Genomic DNA, 22246 nt, shown 5'->3' on the forward strand with positions numbered 1-22246 from the left:
ATAATAGGTCTTGATCAAATAATTAAAGCAAAAGGCTACAAAGGGAGTTGACCTGTGATAGTAATTTTATAAACATCATCTGTCATTACAGAGTGACGAGGTCTATATTTCCTGTGCCTGCAGTAATGACCGTGATGCTATTTAGCCAATTTATACATTATAACTCATTTAGACTTCACAATTGATGCTATTATTATTATTATTCCCATTTTACAGATGAACAAATGAAGGCTGAGCATCTAAGTAACTTGTTCAAGTGCACACAGCTAGTGAATGGCAAAGCTGGGACTTGACTCTAGGCCTGTTACCTGTGGAATCTGTGCTTTTAATTACAAAAATATTTGCCTCTCGTAAATCTTCAGTCAAGCAGTGTGATAGGGCTTGTGTTTGTATTCATATTACACAAATTTTTAAAAATAGGATTCTGGGTGGGAGAAAGGTAAATGAAGAGTATATCAACTCAACAATCATCTGTTGTTTTGTTGTGGAGGTGTGCATGATAATATGGCAAGTCATCATGCATAAGTCTAGTGACTTTTTATAGAAATTGATTTTGTTCTCAGGGCACTTGGGTAGCTCTGTTGGTTAAGTGGCCTTACTCTTGGGGTCAGGATCTCAGGGTCCTGGGATGGAGCCCGATGTGGGGCTCCATCTTGAGGATTTGCTCTCGTCCTCTCCCTCTGCCCTTCCCTGCCCCACTTGTGCTCTCTCTCTCTCTGTCTCTGAAATAGACATCTTTAAGAAAAATGGTTTAGAAATTGATTTTGTCCCTATGATTCTGTCTCCTTTTCAGGGATAGCCCACCTCATGTTCCAGTGCATGAACTCTCAACAGAGAAAGTCATAAATGTGATTGCTAACATGACAGCCACCATCCAGAATCTCTTTCCGAATCGCCAGGTTTTCCCTGCGCTGGGTAATCATGACTATTGGCCACAGGTAAATTTTTTTAAAAAACATTTTATTTATTTATTCATAGAGACACAGAGAGAGAGAGAGAGAGAGAGAGGCAGAGACACAGGCTGAGGGAGAAGCAGGCTCCATGCAGGGAGCCCGATGTGGGACTCGATCCTGGGTCTCCGGGATCACGCCCTGGGCTGGAGGCAGCGCTAAACCCGCTGAGCCACCTGGGCTGCCCGGCCACAGGTAAATTTGATTTCAACTTCCAAAACTGTTTAAAGGATTTTTTCCCATCAGAACTGTCAAAATTAGGACAATAAGTGGCTGATGGTGGGGCCTGGGAGTGGGGCTCATGGAGGTAGAGTGTGCTCTTAACAACTATAAAAGAAGGTAAGACAAGTGCTCTGAAGACGTTAAAGTGACTTTTACTAACCCATAACAAATTACGTGTATTGTGAGTTTTGGAAGCAAATTGCCTAGTTTATGGATTATTGATTCCTGTTTTCCTTCATAATCTTCCTCAATTTCTACTTTCTTTTAAATAATTTTGTCGTTCATTCACATTTCTGTGGTAAGGTGAGCAAGAAAGTTTAATATTGACAAATGTTTACATCTAGCAGGATTTCTATCGGGTGTACAAAGTTCTCCATGCTCTGATCCATGCTAGATTATGATGAACAACAAAAACATAGCAAACTCTCCTAAGAACCAAAGAGGGAGGTTGCTGTTCAAGTCTAGTTTATCTAATTAAGATGTAATTCAAGACAGAAATCGTGTTCAGAATATTTCATGCCTGATGAGCTCAGGTCTCAACCTGTTAGAGGGGCTGTTTGTTACGTAGCCTGTACGTAACAATTGGATACCGGCGCTGGCTACGGGGTCCTGTCTTAGTGGTGTAGAATCTTAGACTTGTACCAATTCAAGAGATCTCTGAGGTTGCTTAGCAGTTCAGGGCTTGGCAAACTGTGACCTGTGGTCCACATTTGGCCTGCCCCTTGTTTTTGTGAATAAAATCTTATTGGTACACAGCCATGGCTATGCTTTCTATATTGCTGATTTTGCACTAGATCAGCAGAGTAGAAATGTGGCAACAGAGACTGTACAGCCTGTGAAATATTTATTATTTGGCCCTTTATAGGAAGAGTTTACTGAGCCTTGGTCTAGATCAATTCTTCGTTTTATAGATGAGAAAAATGAGGCCCAGAAATGTCACGTCGCTTGTTCATGTGCTCACAGTCGCTTAGTGGTGGAGCACATGTCCTGGATCTTTAGTGCTCAGTTAGACTGACATCCTTTCATACATCCCTTGTTCTTGCCAGGTTAACATACTCAGCATTCCTGAACACGGTATTTACTTTCATGCCTCTTTTTGTCTAGTTTTATCTTCTTTTAGAATACTTTTTCCATCTCATGTCAAAAGAACACTTACTGAGGGTTTCGATCACCTAAATTTTGAAAATTTGTCTTCTAGGATGAGCTTAAGTTTCAAGTACCTTCTTGGCACTGGCCTCCAGGCTTGAGATGAACAATATATTAGTCTTTGGGAGTCACCCTCTAAGACAGTGGTCAACCTTGTTATTGTTGAGATATTAGGCCACACCGGGCAGAGGCTTGGGGATGAACAATCTCTAGAAGCCAGAGGCTGCCTACATTGCATTTTTTTTTTAAAGATTCATTTATTTATTTTAGAGAGAGCTTGATGGGGGAGAGGCAGAGGGAGAGAGAGAACTTAAAACAGCCTCCTGGCTGAGGGTAGAGCCCAGCGTGGGGCTGGATCACAGGATCCCAAGGTCAGGACCCGAGGTGAAACCAAGAGTCGGCCTCCTAACCCATTGAGCCACCCAAGTGTCCCAGGCACCTTATTTTTATCTGCTTTAGGAGACAAGGCAGATTGGCACAGGGGAGAACACATGAGATTTAGAGTCGCATTCACTAGAATGCAAACCCCCATCCTGCTCTGCTCCTAATAGCTTGACCAATTTGGATAATTCACTTAATGTCCTTGACCCATAAGTCGTACATTTGTAAATAGGAGCAATAATACCTACCCTGGAAAGTTTTTGTGAGAATTAGTGATATTACGTGAAAAGGGCATGGTTTCCTACCTGGCACATACTAGGTCCTCAGTAAATGGAATGGCAGCTATTACAGCAATAAGCAGTGACATGGGATACACTTTTCCCAACTCCTTTGAGGATTTGTTTTATTTTACTTTTCTTTCTGTCTTCTTTTTTGTGAAGTGAAATCTTAAAATAATTCAAAGATATAGGTAATATCCAAATTCTAAAATATATCCTATGACATGTCCTGCTAGGGTATTTGAGCAGCCTCTATACCTTACAGAGTTAATTTTTTTTTTCTCTTCCTAGCTTATGACTTTATATCTGAAAATCTTTCTACCATTCTACTTCCATCCTTCCCCCTCACCCCCAGTTTTGGAAATATCAAATGTAATGTGAAAGCCCCATGACAAATTCTACAGACTGATGGTTGAGATTGAATTCTAGTGAATGTTAGTAACAAATACATTAGTAACAAATCAAGCAGATAATTTGATAAGTATTATTTCTCCATTATAATCTCGTAAACATGCACATAAACATAGTTACATAAACATACATACACAGATGCATGTCCCCACCCATTACATCAGAAGTAGATATTAGTGTGGGCAGCCCGGGGATTCTTTTCAGTCGCCACCCAAGGAAGCAGTCTGGGCCAGGGTCCTCATTTACTCCTACGCTGGCAAGGCTGGTGCCACCAAACTTATGGGTGAGTCACTTCTCATTATACCTCATTTCTCGGCAGTGCTCATGTCACAGCCAGAGAGGACTGAGATGATGGCATGGTCCAACAGATAATTAGACATAGGAGTGATGGTGGAAAAACCTGGGATTTAGACCAAGCTCTGGAACTGCCCAGCTGTCCCTGGATGAATCATCTAACTTCTCTGGTGCTCATACTTCTCATATCTAAAATTGAGAAAAGAGTCCAGAGTAATTTTATATAATTTTAAGATTATACATGACCACACTGCTATGTTGCCATGGCTAACATAAATGGCCAACACTTTTAGGGTTTTGATGATGATGACGGTGACCCGTTTTTAATCAGAATTCAGATTCGCTTATAAGTCATTGTATGGTTTCAGACAGATGCCTCTGATATATGACACAATTTGAAAATATACTTAAGATAGTTAGTTCTAGTTAGAACAAGTTATTTGATTATTACATTCCCTGAATGTACTTCTATTTTCATCATGTATTAGGGATATATATTAGGAACTAATGCGACTTGGGTGTCATCTTGAAAAATAACTAAGCATTTTAGCTGATGCTGACAGGAAAACTTCTTTAAGAGATAGGTCTATATCACCAATATACAGAAGAATATGAGGAAGAGTAAAGAAAATGGCTTCAGTTTATTCATATAATTTTTTTAAAACAAAAAATAGGGATGATTACTTAATTTCACAAATCATTTGTGGATTCTTATTGAGTATGTACTTTCTTAAAGCTTTGGGTTTTTTTTCCTTCCTTAAAGCTTATGTCACCATAAAGATTCTTTATTATAATATGATAAAACAGGGCACTCCTGGGTGGCTCAGCAGTTAAGCGTTTGCCTTCGGCTCAGGGCGTGATCCTGGGATCCGGGATCCGGGATCGAGTCCCCACATCAGGCTCCCTACAGGGAGCCTGCTTCTCCCTCTGCCTGTGTCTCTGCCTCTGTCTCTCTCTCTCTCTCTGTGTCTCTCATGCATAAAGAAATAAAATCTTAAAAATAATAATATGATAAAACAGGATGATAAAAAATACTTTATGGTAATAAAAATGTTTTGGATACATATTGTTTAAGAAATCAAAACCTACTGATATTCTTCAAATCAAAAGCATGTGGTTGTAACTTTTCATTTAGAAGTTTTATACTGGTGTGAACATTTCAGGGAACTTTGGTTAATTCTAAAGTCCTGAAGTTTTCTCCATTCCCTCAGCATGCTATACCAGGCCCTGCGTGTTCAGGCTCAAGCCTGCCTCTCTCTCTTTAATGAGCTCCCTCCCACATCCATCCTATATCCTGGCCAACCAGCACGGGAGCTTCTTTCTGTATACAGCACTGTGTGTGTTGGTGTCTGGGCCATTGCCTTTGCTCTGATGTCCTTTCTTGTTACCTTGAAATCATTATTCAAGGCCTGGTTAGCATACTCTCTTCACTTTCCCCCCGACACCATAGGCCAGACGCAATTGTTCACACTTCTATCCTCCTAGAACCTCTGGGGTAGTGCACCTTGCACATTTTCTTATAGGTGATTGATTACATATTTTTTTGTCTCCTTAAATTACAAATGCCTTAAAGATTAAAGTCCATCTAGTATTCATCCTTGCAATTCCAGATATCCAACCTAGTACTAAGTGTTCAAGTAATGTTTAAATTAGTTAATCCATGTGTCTTTAAAGTTTCAATGGTGGGTTATATTGTTTGTGACCAGGATCAGCTGCCTGTAGTCACCAGCAGGGTGTACAATGCAGTAGCAGATCTCTGGGAACCCTGGCTAGATGAAGAAGCTCTCCATACCCTAAGGAAAGGTAAGTGAAAGATTTATTTGTCCTTATTTTGTCTCTATTTTTATTCATGTTGTTTAGACTAAGATCTTTAATGTTTGATTGGGTGTGTGTGTTCATTCGGGATGTGCCCAGTTTATCTGGAGGCCCATAAGTCATGTTCGAAAGCTGAAGAGAGGCACAGATGGTGAGTGGACCCAGGGCAGAGAGCAGGTCCAAGGTCAGGTGCGAGCTCTGAAAGTACCGTGCAGCAGACCCGGGGGGGGGGGGGGGGCGGTTCTTGTCACTGGCTCCCGGGTGTGAGTGGGGTTTGCCTTTAAGCCTCATCCTCATGGAGACTGTAGTAGCTCTGGATTATATAATATCTCTTCCAGGAGATCTCTGGAAAGGTCCAACTGTGTTCCCAGTCTCTGCATTTTATGTCTCGTGGTATCTCTCATCTTAACTCCCCAAACATGCAAAACTAGGAGTTAATGCATTAATATTTCTTTTCTAAAATTTGATACCTCATGGTTTAGTGCCAAAACACTTAATCATTGTTTCATCTGGATATTGGATACAACTGTTGTTAGTTCGATGCACGGAAATGCCACCACTCAACGCGGCACTCAGTAGGTTTTCAGTAAGCATTAAACCCGATTCTTATTTAATGACAACCTATGTACGTGTGAACTAAGTAATAAGAAATAAGTATGACCTTCCTGACTGGCTTGTAAATCATAATTAAGAATTTGTTTTCATAGTCACTGTGAATCTGTGTGTGTGTTTTTCTAGAGTCTGTCTTACATTTGTTTTTATAGGTGGCTTTTATTCACAGAAAGTTTCATCTAATCTGAAACTTAGGATCATCAGTCTAAACACAAACTTGTACTATGGCCCAAATATCATGACGCTGAATAAGACCGACCCAGCAGATCAGTTTGAATGGCTAGAAAATACACTGAACATCTCTCAGCAAAATAATGAGAAGGTATCCCAGAGACCAAAATCAAGGGATAAACAGGGGCTAAATTTGTGTATTTATTAACTCAAACGGGGTTTGGTATTATTAATAAAAGTATTAAAATAGAAGACATTTTTTGCATGAAACACCTTATGATCTAATCAACTCTACTGTGTTTTATTTTGCTTTGCTTTTAATGCTTTGAAGATTGATTGACATCTGTTTTTTTATTTAAAAAATGATGTGACCAAGGTCACAGTTACCATATATCATCAACAGTGCAGTTTAAATGAGTTAAATGCAAAGATATTAATAGTTTTATAATTTCATCTGTTTTTGGTGATAGGAGGGGTGGTATATTTGCTTTCTAAATTTTAATCAGTATACTTTCAATCTTGGGTATCTAAATGTCATTTGGTTATGATAAATATGCAGAAAGATTCTCATCAGTCCTCGTTGTGTTTCTTTCTCCAGGTGTACATCATAGCACATATCCCAGTGGGGTATCTGCCCTATTCAGGCGGCACCATGGCAATGAGAGAATTCTATAATGAGAAATTGATAGAGATTTTTAGAAAATACGGCGATATCATTGCAGGACAATTTTATGGACACACTCACAGAGATAGCATTATGGTTCTTTCTGATACAAAAGGTAATATGTTGTTCTGTTTGCATCTCCCCAATCCAAGATGCTAGAGCAAAGCAGTGAATATCCAGTAATTTTTATGATACAGCAAATTAAAAGTTTCACTAAATCAATCTGTCAGCACCAGATTTTTCTGAATTATCTTCTATGCTTGTGAGTCAAGGGTCTAATTCATATTTAGGTCTGCAATTAAGTTTCTCCCTATTTGTTTCGTGGGGCCACCATCATCTGATAGCTGTCAACAAAAAAGGCTCTGAAACCCTCAGCTCCCTCAACTTTTCTTTTAGATCCTCAAGTTTAGAGGAATATTGCTGTTTGTTGTTTACCTCTTAGACTCAAGTTTCTTTTGATATGACTTATTTTACCTTTCGGAATTTGATTAGCAAAGCACAATTTACAACTGGTTTAAAATATAACAAGCACTCAATTTTAAGTGCTAATCAACATTTTCTCTACTCAGAATTAAAAGAAAAAATAGAAGCTCTAGCATCAAACAAATAGTGATTACTTATTTGTAAAGATGACTTCCTCACGAGGACAGAAAATTGGGAGTTAACGAAATAGGAGTTCTGATTTTTAGAGTAGCCAGCCTGGAAAAAAAAATTTTTTTTTTTCAGCAATTGGGGAATATTTTCAAAATGCATTACCTCTTTCTTTCTTTCTTTCTTTCTTTCTTTCTTTCTTTCTTTCTTTCATTTATTTATGAATTTATTTATTTACTTGAGGAGGGAAAGAGATAGTGACAGAGATAGCAAGAGCCAGGAGGAGAGGGAGAAGCAGGCTCCCTGCTTTACCTCTTCCATCTACAATGAATAGGCTTGGTAAAAATGACCATTTTTTCAGCATATGATAGCTGTTTTATTCAGAAATTTAGTTCTATGACAGATATATGTATAAAAACATGCTGACACTAATCAGATTCTTAGTATGTAATTATTGGCATATTGTTCTAGGTAGGTGTACAGAACTAACTAGTTTTGTATTTGTGTATGTGTGCGTACTTGCAATAACTTGGATTTTGTTATTATTAATATTTTCAAATATTCCAAATATACTTAAAAGCAGAGAATAATAAAATAACCCTTCCATGTACCATCATTTATATTTAACATCTATCAAGATTTTGCCACATTTGCTCTGTCCATTCATTTTTTTTATTTCTTTATTTTTCTCAAGCATTTGAAAGTGAATCTCAAGCATTAGATCTGTTTTAGCCCTGCATGCTTCTGTGTGCATTGCTAAAATATATGGATAACTTACATAATTATAATATGATTGACTTACTTAACCAGATCAACGATAATTCTTTGGTATCATCTGATACCAGATCATAATAAAAATTCTTCTAGTTTCTCAAAAGTGCCTCTTTATAGTTGTTTCAAGTCAAGATTCATCAAGGACCATGTCATTTGGCTGTTATGCCTGTTAATCTCTTAATCTCGAATTTGTTCATATTTTTAATAAAGTTAAGCTCAATTAAAAATATATGTTTATGTATGTATGTTTTGTCCAGGAAGTCCAATAAATTCTTTGTTTGTGGCTCCTGCTGTTACCCCAGTGAAGAGTGTTTTACAAAAACAGACCAACAATCCTGGCATCAGGCTGTTCCAGTATGATCCTCATGACTATAAATTACTGGTAAGTTGGCATAGTTTTAGAATTGACCCCATATTTATGCACGTCTTTGTAGTTTTCATTTGTTTAGTTGAATGTTTTCAGCTTAACTATGTAAGTTGTTTCTATATTGAAATCTCATGACGTCCTTCCTCTTTTTTATATTTGGCTTAACAGCACTTTCTAAGTATGGGTAAATGACGTCAGCCTTTGGGAGGTTGTTTCTGTTCATCTAAGGACTTCACATTTTTTTTTTTAATTTTTATTTATTTATGATAGTCACAGAAAGAGAGAGAGAGAGAGAGGCAGAGACATAGGCAGAGGGAGAAGCAGGCTCCATGCACCGGGAGCCTGATGTGGGATTCAATCCCGGGTCTCCAGGATCGCACCCTGGGCCAAAGGCAGGCGCCAAACCGCTGCGCCACCCAGGGATCCCTTTTTTTTTTTAATTTTTATTTATTTATGATAAGGACTTCACATTTGTTTTGCACATTGGGAGGGCCTGATTTGTGGACTTGTATACATATGGAAACTTTTCACTAAGCTATATTTGTTCCAAATTATTCTTCTCTAGAACATAGCTGTGTAGATGATTGTAAACTCTGAAACCACACTCCCTCAAGAGTTGTTTTTACCTAACTTGCTGTTCCCAATCTATTCCTCTGTAAAACGAGGTTGAAACGAAGTATTACTGACCTCACAGAGCTGCTGAGACGATTACTGAACAAATATATGTACAGCACCTAGAAAAATGCTTGGCTTATAGTAAGCACTCAATAAATGTCAAAAAAATTTTTGTAAAGAAAGTAAAATTGAGCTGGATATTTATTTTTGAGACAAAAGTTCTCTGGAGCTTGTATACGGCTCTACTTTAGATCAGTTTAACGTCAAAAGGCTGGGATTTTTGCTTATGAGTACTGCCCCTTTTAATTAATAAAAATTATATTAATATAATTTGAAAAGAATTTTTCAACTAAAGTCTATTGATGTAAATGCCTTTTTTTCTAGATAAATTTGATAGAAGTAGCTTTCTTATTCTGCAGAGTGTGTTTTAATGAAGAAAGGGCAAGGGAAATCAGATTTATTCATAAACATCAAACTAAACGAAATAAAACAGTTGACTGAATTATTTTTACAACTATTAGTTCCCTATTTTTGGATCTGAATGTCAGATACACACATATATACATATGTATTATATATGTGTATACATGTACATGTACTTGTGTGTGTGTGTGTGTATATATATATATATATATATATATATGAAAAGATACCCTGACATAGCACTAAATTATTTTTAAAGATTTTTTTTTAATTCATGGAAGACAGAAAGAGAGAGGCAGAGACACAGGCAGAGGGAGAAGCAGGCTCCATGCAGGGAGCCTGACGTGGGACTCGATCCCGGGTCTCCAGGATCATGCCCTGGGCTGAAGGCAGCACCAAACCGCTGAGCCACCTGGGCTGCCCACTAGATTATTTTTAAAAGTGCAAAACAATACAGAATATAACTTCATTTTTTGGAAAAGACAAAAAGATAGTAGGTATATATATTCTCAGTATTTATATTTGATTTGTACATGAAGTGTAGAACAACACACATACACGGGAGTGCTGATATATGTTCAGCAAGTTCCTCACTAAGGAAAAAGAACCACTTTCATTTATAGTGCCGATTTCCATGATACTCCCATCATGGCCAATTTTAAGCTGCTAAAGTGATGTCAATTAACTTTCAAGATTCCTGAAAATTTGGTAATGGGCTCTGTGAACTGATACAAGCTGCCCCCACACCACTGATTTATATGCAGCTATTAACAGTGGTTACTTCTGAGGTGTGTGAGTCAAAAGCTTTTTATTTTGTACATGTCTCTGTATTAGATTATTTTCTATTATGTTCCGCCATTATTTTTAATATGAAAAAAAGTAATATAGACTTTTCTGTCAAGACTTGTTTTTTAGCAAAACCAATTCTCATTTTTATCTAAAATGACTACAACTTTAAATTAAGAGTGTCACATAAATCCTGATAAGGACTCTTCTTGCTGTGTGGTACGTTAGATGCCAAAGAATGAACCAAGCTTTGTTACTGTTTTTGATATAGGATATGTTGCAGTATTATTTGAACCTGACAGATGCAAATCTAAAGGGAGAATCCAATTGGGAGCTGGAATATGTGCTGACACAGACCTACAACATTGAAGATTTACAGCCAAAAAGTTTGTATGGACTAGCAAAACAATTTGCAACCCCGGGCAATGAGCAGTTTATGAAATACTACAAATACTTCTTTGTGAGTTACGACAGCAGTGTAATTTGCGATGGGAAATGTAAGGCCTATCAAATTTGTGCAATTTTGAGTCTTGATCATATTTCCTACAAAGATTGCCTCAGACAACATTATATAAAGCACCATCCTTAAAGTATTTCACAGTTTGTAGAAAATGCAGCATTGTTCTGTTTCTGAGATCAGTTTGTGTGAATTGTTACATAAATCTTTGTGAGTTAGAGCGGGCAAGCAAAATTCCTAGCTTGGCTTTCTTTTTTATAATCCTCAAATGTAGATATTTGTAACACTTTAAATCTTTACTACATCGAATATATTCAAACTGTGCCTTACTAGAATGATGTCTGGATGTGAATATCTGATCTTCCAGTTTATATGCCTAATTTATACTCTTGTACACTCTTGAAATTACCATTTATACAATAAAGCAAATGATTTCTCCTCAGGTGTGATGAATTACTTTAAAAAGGGAAATTTTCTTTTAATTCGCTCTTGTTAAAAGCTCATGTGTAAACTGAGGTTCAAACTGTTTAAATCTCATGTGTAAACTGAGGCCTACATTGTTTCCAAGCACCAGCTGCTGTTGGAAAAACACCAACGTCTCATTGAGGCCATCTAGGGGCTTATGCAATACTATGGGACATGAGTTGCCGTCTTTGCTGTGTGAGTGAGGCAAAGTCCTCTCCACTTTAAGGAAGTCTCTTCTCTTTAAGGAAGAGAAGGTCACAAGTTGTGCCTATTGTAAGTATAGTACTAGCTTAAGGCCTAGATCCTAGCCCAGTGCCTGGCACTTTTAGTAAATAATTGTTGAAATGAATTGAAAGATACGAATATTTCTCAACGAAATATGCCAAGACGCAGCAGTGGTGTTTTCTTTGTCACAATACTCCAAGAAGGATAAATATGAGCCTTTATTTTGTGGGATTGTTTTTAGGGTTCTCCCAAGGATGCTTGCCTCTCAGCAGCTTCTCTCAAGCTGTTGTTTGCTTCCCAGCTAAGTGGGAGACTTCAAGTAGAAAAGAGGAGGAGGAGACGCAGAGATTTAGGAAACTTCAATACTTTGGCTAACTGAAGAGGACAAGAATCAGCAATCTGAAGTCAGTCAATAAGCAGAGTGAGACTCATTATCCTGTGATTGGTTTCACTTCGTGTAAGGAAAAGAAAAGTGACTTAAACATGTAAGATCTCATCATAATGAAACTCAATTATTCTGATTTCCAAAGGGCTGAGAACACAAATATTGCAAAGTAAAAACATAATATCTAAGAGACTATTGCTATTCATTAGGGAAATATTTTCTTAATTTTTAGGTTTAAAAAATAAATGAGTATGGTTGTTGGAAGTGAGAATGTGAAAACAAAGCAAAAATTCATTGTTATAAAATAATCACATTATTTCGATATCATCCTGCCTTCAATTACATTCAAAGTTGATATTGTCAAAAGGCTACATTATATATTTATATATTCTTACATATAAAGAAGTTAAGGAAGGGCAGAAGTTTTAAGGAAACAGGTTTGTGCTATATAAAAAAAAATTTTAAATGGCAAGAACCAAGGATGGTGTGCACTGACTCACAATGAGTCCCCACACTGGGAGTGAACAAGCTTAGGCTTGCCGGATCATGGTGGAGGGAATTCCTGCATCTGCTGGGGTTTGGGGCAACGAACAAGTAGGGTCCTTTCTACATTATTCTACAGCTTAAAATTTTTAATGCTATCTGTTAGTATTCAGGTTACTTTTCCCTTAAAATAGAAATAAATGGTTTTCCATTTCGGGCAATGTTTAGGGGTTTTTCTCAGTAATTAAATGAATTTCACCGTTCCAAAGTCAGAGCAATTTACAATGATTTATCATGGTCTATTTCAGATTATCATTAACCAAATCTCAAACTCAGCTGTCCAGTGCTTGAAAGGTCAATACAAGAGACAAGTGTTGATTGGAAAGGAATATGAACTTTATATTCAGAAGGCCAGCCACCTGAAGAAAAGGCAGATTTTTGTCCAAAAGCCAGTTCTGAGGTTTCTGCCTCGCCCAGAGGGTGTTTTTTTTTTTTTTTTTAAGATTTTATTTATTTATTCATGACAGAGAGAGAGAGAGAGGCAGAGACACAGGCAGAGGGAGAAGCAGGCTCCATACAGGGAGCCCGACGTGGGACTCGATCCCAGGACTTCAGGATCACACCCTGGGCCGAAGGCAGGCGCTAAACCACTGGGCCACTCAGGGATCCCCCCAGAGGATTTTCAAAAGACAGGGAGTCGTTAATCAGTAAGGAGGTGCAGTGGCCTGAATCACTGCCTGACTCTATGTAGATCTCGTGGTGCCTACTTACAACTTTCAGTGCTTGAGGGTTGTGTAAGAGGTCTAATCCCTGTTCTGTGATGTGCGAGGGCTTTCTATTCGCCTTCTAGAAAGGAAAGTAAGGTTTATCAATTCACAAGGAGGGTTAGTAAGTCAATCATGCGAACTTAAGAACACCTATTAAAGACCATCAGGCTACTTACAAAGATCACGGCAGCCTCAATTTCCCGCTGTCAATTTTACCATTCTGTATCTATGGGATTAAGGACCCAGGGCCATCTTCTGTAGCTTCTTCATGCTGTCGGAGGGCGTAGTCGTGACCTTGGAATGGAGTATGTTAATGCAGGCTTGAAGCATTCCTTTACGCACAACTGAGTTGACTTGCTCGCACAGTTTTGTTACACACATTGTAATGAGCTTAATTCCTATGTATACACATACTACTACTAGCATGAATCTAGTGAATCTTAATTTTAGAATGTCTTCTAATATGGACCTAAGTCCTGATGGTATCCAGGAGAAGGTGTTTGTGAACCAATTCCAACCTCCCTGGAGCAGAGGTGTATGGCAATCTATAGAGTTTGCTGCAGCCAAGTGGCTTGTTATCTGATTTTATCAAAACTGGTTTCCACTTCCGAGGAGCTATTGATATAAGCACAGTGAGGCAAATTAGCCACACTATGAATTCCCCCTTACTCAGCTAGGATATAGTCTAGGGCCACATGATTATCCAGGACAACTTTAGGGAATCTAATGATTTTTGTAAGGTAGCCAAAGATTTGGTGGTTTTGCGATGGTTGAGTTTGGTACAAGTTGCAAAGCACATGGTGATGGGCAGGAGCCTGCCACCATGGCAAGAACGTGTAACCAAGGAAATACTCATCCCCATAAAGGATATTGCCCTGGGAGGTCACAAGTCATTCTTGTAGATGATTTCAGGGAACTAGCTCCATGTTTAGTCTCATTAACCAAGTGGAGGGAGAAAGGGATTCCTGGGGTGTCCAGGAGTAGGAAGGGTAAAAAAATTTGTAATACAGTCTGTGGCCCAGGGGACTCCATCTAATTTACAAGTAAAGACAAACCCATCCGGAGCACAATGATGGAAGGTGGAGTCCTTCTCAAGTCTTAGTGAGAATCCACTTACCAACAGGGCAGCTCAGTCCCTCCAATCTCTGCTCACCTGAACCTGGCTATCGATGTCATCCGTAGCCGAAAAGAAAACAGGGTTCTTGTTTACACATAGGGAGCTGGTCCCTTTTGGGAGATAGTTTCATATGATATCTAATTGGGGAATGCATGCCTATTTTCTGTGCTTTGAAAATAACCTCTTTTAGGATAGTTACTTAGAGGGACTATGAGACATTGAGGTGCTTCAAGATCATTTTGAGGGAATCCAGCTATTCTAAAACTATAGATTTTTAAGTTTTTTTTTTTTAATTAAGTAATCTCTACGCCCAATGTGGGGCTTGAATTTGTGAACCTGAGTTCAAGAGCCACATGTTCTACTGACTAAGCCAGCCAGGTGTCTCCTAACCCTATGCGTTTTTATCTGGGCCTTAGCGATTGGGAAATCAATTGCCTTTGGAGATTTCTGAGGTGTTCGAAATGGAGTGGACCAAGGGTTCTCCATGGCCTAGCACCAATTGGGCTTTTGGATGACATATCCAACAATCAGTAGCATATGTAGTTGTAGCCAAAGTCTGAATTACCCATACTGGTGTCCTGTCTTTCCAATTAAAGCAAGAGAAGATGTGGTTATTATGGATCACAGAATGAGCATAGTTGTCATGGATTTCCTTTCCTAAAGGGGGATTTTAAATCCCCTCCAATAGGATGGCTTTCCCAGTGGGGGATTTCAGTGGCCTCTTTGTTGTCAGTAGGTGGAGCCCTCTTCATTCTGATGTGCATCTGTGGCTTTACCCCTGCAAGCTTCAGAGAAGTATGAGTGGTTAGTAAGACTTTCTAAGACCCTACCCATTTCTCAGCCAACTACTGATTGGGTCCTTAATTTTTCCGGGTCTTTAATAGTACTATGTCTCCAAGGCTGAGGGGATGTAGTGGCTCATCGGATGGATACATAAACCTAGAGAGGACAAATCTGGGCTAAACAGTGAATATTTGACTTAAATGTTTCACGTGTTGTTTACTCCTATTTTCACTTTCTTTGTCTAAAGGTGATGTCCCTAGAGCCAAGGCTTGACAGGGTCCATATATAATCTCAAAAAGCTTCATTTTAGCGTGCTTCTGGGGACAAGCCTAATGCAGAGCAGGGCTATCCGTAGAACCTTATCCCATCTCAGGTTTGTTTCTTGACAGCTTTTGGCCAAAGCCCTTTTCCATATATGATTCATTTTTTTTTTTTTCTGTTTTTCCTGTGCCTGAGGTTTCTATGAAGCATATAATTTCCAGTTGATCTGTAATTTACTTTCTGCATTACATCAGATACAAAGGCAGGTCCGTTATCATTCTGAATAGTATAAGGGAAACCAAACTTAGGAACAATTTCCTCTAGCAGGAGTCTTACAATGTTTGAAGATTTTCCTATTTGGGTGTGAAAAACTTCAACCCATCTCAATACACTAGTAAATATTTAAAATTCCCAGTAGTCTTAGGCATTGGGTAAAGTCTACTTACCCATTCCCCTTTATGTTATATCCCTTGGCTTGGTGGATGGCTCTCAGTTTTTGATTATTCTTTGCACATAGAGGGCATCTCTGGGTGACCATATGGGCCATTTTTTATAGCGATGGCCCTTTGTTGTGCTTTGTTGTGCTTGACCTGAGACCCAACCCCAGGGACCATCTTCTGGGCATCCTGTGTCAATTTAGTGTTCAAATACCGTATATGACCCTTGTATCTGCTAAAAAGTCCATCAGTTGGTTGCCTACTGTCAACTGTTCCTGGGACTTCTGTGGGGAAATTATCAATGACACATAGGGAGCCTCAAGGCCTCTTCATTCATTCCTATTGACCCTTTATCCTTTTGGAGCTTTTTCCATATATCAGGGGTGCTCTGTTCAATGAATTTTACATTTCTGGGGACTCTGGGTCAATATGTACATTTCTGACAGGCTTGATAAATTCTTCCTAACCAGGCTGTTGGGTTTTCAGTTATTTCTTTTCTTAATTCTTGAATTTTACTCAAACCATACTAGAATCTCCTTATTCAAACGTGCCATGATGCACAACTGGTAATGCTCATGTTGAGGTCAACCCCTCTGCTTGGGGGGTTGGTTCAACATGGGACAACCAATGGGAGGGCAGTTGCTGGGTGTGAGGCCTGAACTGGGTCTTCATGATAGAGGTGCTACACTTTCTCATCTGCTTTGGGTAGTACTAGCCATCTTTCACTGGCAGTTAACATCATATTCATTAAAGCTGGTATGTCTGCCCAAGTTGGTTGATGGTTCACAAAAATGCTCGGAAAGAGTTCCACCACCTTTTGGGTGTCACATCTATAAGAGAGATTGATATTTTTTTCAATTCATTAAGACTGAAGTTGAAAAACGAGTATATGTCCAATAATATCTGAGCAGCTATTCTTGAGCATCAGTGCTCCCTAATGGGTATTGACTTGAAAGGATATTGCCTAGGCATCACAGTGAGTGCTCCCTGTCCAAATTGGGTGCTCTGTCAGGTCTTAAAGGGAGAGATTATCCCAGGATTCCTTTCTCCCATCCCATAGGTTGGTGGGATCAAAGCCCCAAGAAGGGGAGAAGGAGGTGGAGGTAGGAGCTCTGGCGGGAGTGGGGAGAGAGTGGGGAGCAGTAGAGTTAGATTTGCTATATGTCCTTCCCCCTCCTTCTCTCTTTGTTTTTTATTTATACATATCAAGACATGCTTTTGGTCCTTCTCTTAGTCTTTGCGCCGTTAAGTTACTGTTTTCCCAGGCAGCATCTTTATGATATAAAGTTACGAAGACCCGAACACAGGGTATCTCATCATCCTTTCCTTTGACAAAAAAACTCTAATTGTAAAATAGTGTAATATTTTAAAGGTCCATTTAGGGGCTCTCTCATCTGACTCTAGATGGAACATTGGCCCGGCAGTATTAAAATAGAAAATCTTCTTTTTCTTAGTCATGGATTCCTGGTTATATTCTCTCAATTTATTCAAAATCCAACCCAATGGGGTAGGTGGCAGGGTAGAGATAGAACTTCTCATTACAGAAAACATGATAAACACAAGCACATATACACACTCCCTAAAGCCAGATCTGCCCTGAATCCTAAAGAAATTGTTAATTCAAGTCCTTAGTTGCTCTCAAATGTTGTGCCTTTCCCAGAACAAAGGAGTACAGACAACAAAAACAAAAGTGCCTGACACTTCACAAGAAAACTAAGTCAGTGTGCACTTCTGAGAAACTTACCTGCTCCAGAAACTTGCAGAAACCTGGTCACCTTGCACCAAATGTTCTTTTCCTTTCCATTCAAGTAAAAAAGCGAAATTGGCAGTTACTGCTGGTTGGGAATCAGCGGGCAATTTCCCCCGAGACAAAAGAAGCCTCTGCATCTGTGGGGACAAATCTCTGATTCCCTCTTGGGAGACCATCTAACCCCTGGGCTGCTAACCACTTGCGATCTTCCAAGTTATTACCTGGGAATTAAATGAGGAAGCTCTGGTGCACTGCAGCAGCCAACTACTTCTCTTTGGGATCCCAGGGGTCACTGGATGCCACAGGGGCATCAGCTCCCGGCTGGCTCACCAAAATTTGTGACTGAATCCCAAGTTCAGCTGCTTGTCCCCACCAAAGGTCAATCAATACTCAAGAGACAAGCGAGGATTGGAACATGAGCTTTATTCGGGAGGCTGGCCACCTGGGGAAAAGGATGACTCTTGTCCAAGAGCCAACCCCCCAGGTGACCAGCATCCCTGAATAAAGCTCATGTTCCTTTTCAATCAACACTTATCTCTTGAGTACTGACCTTTCCAGCAATCAGCAGCCAAATTTGGGATTCAGTAACAGCATGTTCAAATACAGAGTAAATTTTATAAAGGCCATACTGAAATTTATCTTGATTTATCTCTGTTTATTGATTGTACTTTGACAAATTCATAAACTACATCCTGTTTAGATTTTTAAAATTGCTACCTTGAAGCCAGTTTTGTTGATGGGAAGGAGGGTTATAAAAGTGAGGGAAATGACAGATCTTAATAAGAGCCCCTGAGTTAGGTGGGTAAAGAGATTTAAGGGCAAAATGTACTTGTTTATGGATACAATACTAGAAATAGCTATTCAAATGGATTCTTCCCATTTATAATAGTAACATATTTGCATATTATGAGTTGGTTGGCTAAACTGAACAGACATCTCCCATCTTGCATGAACACAATAGAAGAATCTGCTTAGTGGATTCAGCAGCCCTCCCTGTGTGGCCTTGTCCTAGGACAAGGTCTTCATCCAAACTCCTGAGAGAATTCTACAAACTCTAGACTCTTGGCAGGTGAGCATAGTATCCACCTTCCCCTGACTATTGGAGCTGTTTTATCCTCCAAAAGAACTGAATCACTGCAAATAACTACAGCGGGTCGGTTCTATAATATAGAGTTGAAGATGAAATTCTCTGTTGCTTAGCAATTTAGTCTGAGGCATATATCTAAGAATAAACCCTCAAAAATATGCAGTAAAAATACAAAAATATCTATGGAAGCATTGTTTGTGGTAACAACAAGGAACCTAAAAACCAATTAACTATGCATCAACGGGAGAATGGATGAGTGAAATAGTATTTGTTCAGAAGGCGGAATATTATACAGAACTGAAAATCAACATTCTTAAATGTCACAAGCGTACCAATGAGTGAAGAAAACCAAGTTGCCAAAGGCCAAATACAATACCATTTATATCAAACTTGGAAAATGAAGAACTAGGATTGCTTAGAGACATATATGTAGCCCACCAAAAAGAGATATGCTATTAAATAAACATTATTAAATATAGGAATGTTGGAGGTTAGTGAATGAGAAAGTTGATTGAGGAGAGATAAGTAAGGGGATTGAAATGTGTTGGTAAAGTTTTATTTCCTAATGCAGTCAGTGGGTACGTTGAGATATGCCCTATTTTTCTCTGTACATTTTATATATGCCAAATACTATATTCCCCTTTGTAAGGGGAATTTGAAATCCAGCCTTTAAAATTGATTTGTTTTAGCTCTTCTTGGTGAATGATTCATAGTGAAAGCATGGAGACACTGGGAGTGTTTGAAGTAGTCTTGTTGAGACGGGACTGTAGGTGGGCGAAGGTGGTGGCAGTGGAAAAAGTTGCTCATTTTGTGATAGATTTTGGAAGTAGAAACAGCAGGAGTTGTTGACATGGATGTAAGAGATGAAGTACAGAGAGAAATAAAGGATTCCTAGATTTGTGGCTGGAGAAACTGGTAGATGGTAGTGTCACGAGGGATTTGGGATTGTGGGATTGCCAGGAGAGGTGAGGGCTGGTGGGGAGTGGGTGGGGGACAGAGCAACAGACTGAGGGTTATTGTGTGTTACAGCTAATGCAGGCTGCTGAAGAATTCATCTAGTTCATCAAATATTTTGTGATTCCAATCATCTCTTTAGAATTTTAGGGTTTCTTTTAAAAATAAATTAGTATCCTAAGAAAGAAGCCAAACCACCTTAGATAATACTAGTATGACTGTTTCTACAATATTTAAAATGTGTTAGGAATAAATATGATTGACTTATAAAAAGTGTATCATCTAGGCAGCTCCCAACTGGGAGTGCTTAAACCATTCTAGACTAATGTTGAGGACAGTTAGGGAAAGGAAAACCAGTATTAATTCTATTATTGATGAGCTATCTATTCTTTTGGTGGAGAATGGATTTCCTCAGGCTACAGAATCCCCAATTGGTTGCTTCTTCTCTGAGTAATTACATGAACATGCATGATGTCGGCAACTGCTCCATGAAACGTTGAAAGAAATAATGAAAAAAAAAAAGAAATAATGAAAATATAAGGATCATATTGATTTTATAACTTTAATTTTTCAAGACGAATATTCTTGTTTTGCAAAATTGTAAATTAAATTAAATTTTACCAAGACTCAGCATCCTTACCTTTTAATAAGATGAATTCCTTTCTACCTTATGTATCTGTTAATTTAAAAAATGAAATCAGTATAAAACTTCTTTCTCTCATATTGTAAAAAATTCATCCCTTTTGTATTCTATTCTATGCATAAAACATTCCCTTTTGAAAATTCTGTGTCCTCAGACTGGTGATTTAGAAGGATGGCTATGGATGTATTCTAATTAAAATAGATGATCAGTTTCTAAGCACAAATGCAATTACCCATCTTCTTCACCTTTACTCACATTGTTCCTTTTCTCAGTTTACCCCCCCTACTCCATTTATTTCTCTTTCCAATATTATTTTTTTCTAAAAGACCCAACATAAAAATTGCCTTTGTCTTCAAAACTCATCTAACTTCATGTAGAATGAATCTTTTTCCCTCAGGACCACCTTTCACCTTATTTAAAAACACTAATGCTATTATCATGCCTCCTTTTTCTCTCATTTCCTCTCTTCCATTAGTTCTGAGAAGATGAGGGCTCTGCTTTACTCACCTTCTTATCCTTGTTGCCTAGCACAGCGCTTGACAATTAGGCAAATAAGCTTTATAATGAAGAAGGTTGAATGAATGAAATTGTATCTACCTTTGGAGATTTTTTCCCTCAATTTCTTGCTGCTGCCTGAATCCCTCGATGGATAGACAAAACTTACCATTGAGCAGAGATTAAATTTTTAAGACGGAGATGTTTGGGTTGGGTAATACATCGACTGAAACTTATTTACACTAAAGAGTCATGAGTTGATTAGTCAGCCATCTTACATAACTGAAGGATCCTCATTCTGTTTGAGGCAGAGAGGATGGATTCTGGCACTGACAGGTCAGAAAAGGGAACTGAGAAGGGAGGTGGGGTTTTGAGACATAAGAAAAGAAGGATATCATGTGTTCCCACCTTTGTGGTACCAAGGAGATATAGTGAGTAGGAGGTCTTGCGGAAGTGATATGATAAAGTGATGAGGTCACAGCTTCTAGTTAGAGGCATTCAAGATCTGAGCCCAGCTCCTCCACTCAATTTGAATGTGGTCAAAGTAACTTCTCTGTAATTAAATTTAACTCATCAATTAAAGGTGAGTGATAACATAAGTTGGTCTGTGATGTTGTAGGGATTAAATGAAAATGTCAAGTGCACAGCTCAGTTTCTGGACATAGTAAGCACTGTATTATGTAAAAATTATAAATATTGGTATTATTGGTATTATTTTGAACATTATTTGTTGCTCAAAGGAAACGGAGTAGATTTGACAGGGACTTGGAAGGGTACAGAAAATGGAAGATGAAGTTAAGTGAAAACAGAACCTCACACTCTTCAGAGTTGCTCTGGGGAACATTCTGTTTATATACAAATCAAATCATGGCCATTGGGTTTTGCTTGTTTCTCTCCAAAAATACATGCGGGGCTCCTTCAATGCTCCAGGCACTGTTGTAGGTGCTAGGGACACAGTAGTGAATAGAAGAGAGAGTCCTGCCTTTGCGGAGCTTATTCTAGCGTGCACATTGGTGTGACCCACATGTGTGTGCAACTTACCGAGAACATTGATTGCCTTTGAACCACATCATACAGAATTAAAACTGATTTAGCAATTAAAATATTTTTAACAGGATCACCTTCGTTACAATGGACTTCATTCCCAGAGACCTAATTAGTGGAGGCTGTGACTGTCATGTCACAAAAGTGTCAAATACTGACAATTATGTTACAAAGATGTCCATCTGCTTCATGTCTTTGATTCTTCAGAAGAATCATGAAAAGTTTCTAAAATGATCACTTTGCCTAAAATAATGCTCGGTACCTCAACATTGAAATGGTTACCACAATACAGAAGAAAAACCTATTTCTGATTAGTCTATCAGGCAAATTTTATTATTTTGGTGATCAGCAGTGAGGTGCCTGTCAGACACTTACAAAGTCCCTTTTTTGTGT

At 38.6% G+C, this 22246-nt stretch overlaps 1 protein-coding gene and 1 long non-coding RNA gene across 3 annotated transcripts in view; one reads left to right on the plus strand and one right to left on the minus strand.

Moving 5' to 3' along the window:
• The window catches only part of SMPDL3A (sphingomyelin phosphodiesterase acid like 3A), a 17972-nt gene extending 6573 nt beyond the window's left edge, over nt 1-11399 (plus strand). Inside the window, exons 3-8 of the mRNA XM_072832329.1 lie at nt 794-938; nt 5389-5485; nt 6262-6431; nt 6879-7059; nt 8567-8691; nt 10772-11399. Of these exons, the coding sequence (XP_072688430.1) occupies nt 794-938; nt 5389-5485; nt 6262-6431; nt 6879-7059; nt 8567-8691; nt 10772-11089 (1036 nt within the window). The 3' untranslated portion in view covers nt 11090-11399. The remainder of the gene's footprint in view (nt 1-793; nt 939-5388; nt 5486-6261; nt 6432-6878; nt 7060-8566; nt 8692-10771) is intronic.
• LOC140636834 (uncharacterized) lies at nt 6276-21010 on the minus strand. Of its 2 annotated transcripts, XR_012034067.1 has the most exons (5): nt 20912-21010; nt 20312-20347; nt 14400-17676; nt 13459-13576; nt 6276-13361 (listed from the first exon to the last, which is right to left on the minus strand). It is a non-coding gene; the product is annotated as an uncharacterized lncRNA (long non-coding RNA). The 2 variants fall into 2 exon arrangements; XR_012034063.1 differs by having other exon boundaries at nt 13459-17676.
• Nucleotides 21011-22246: the final 1236 nt, after the last annotated feature.

This window comes from Canis lupus, chromosome 1 (genome assembly GCF_048164855.1).
Source record: "Canis lupus baileyi chromosome 1, mCanLup2.hap1, whole genome shotgun sequence".
In the NCBI taxonomy this organism is placed as follows: domain Eukaryota; kingdom Metazoa; phylum Chordata; class Mammalia; order Carnivora; family Canidae; genus Canis; species Canis lupus.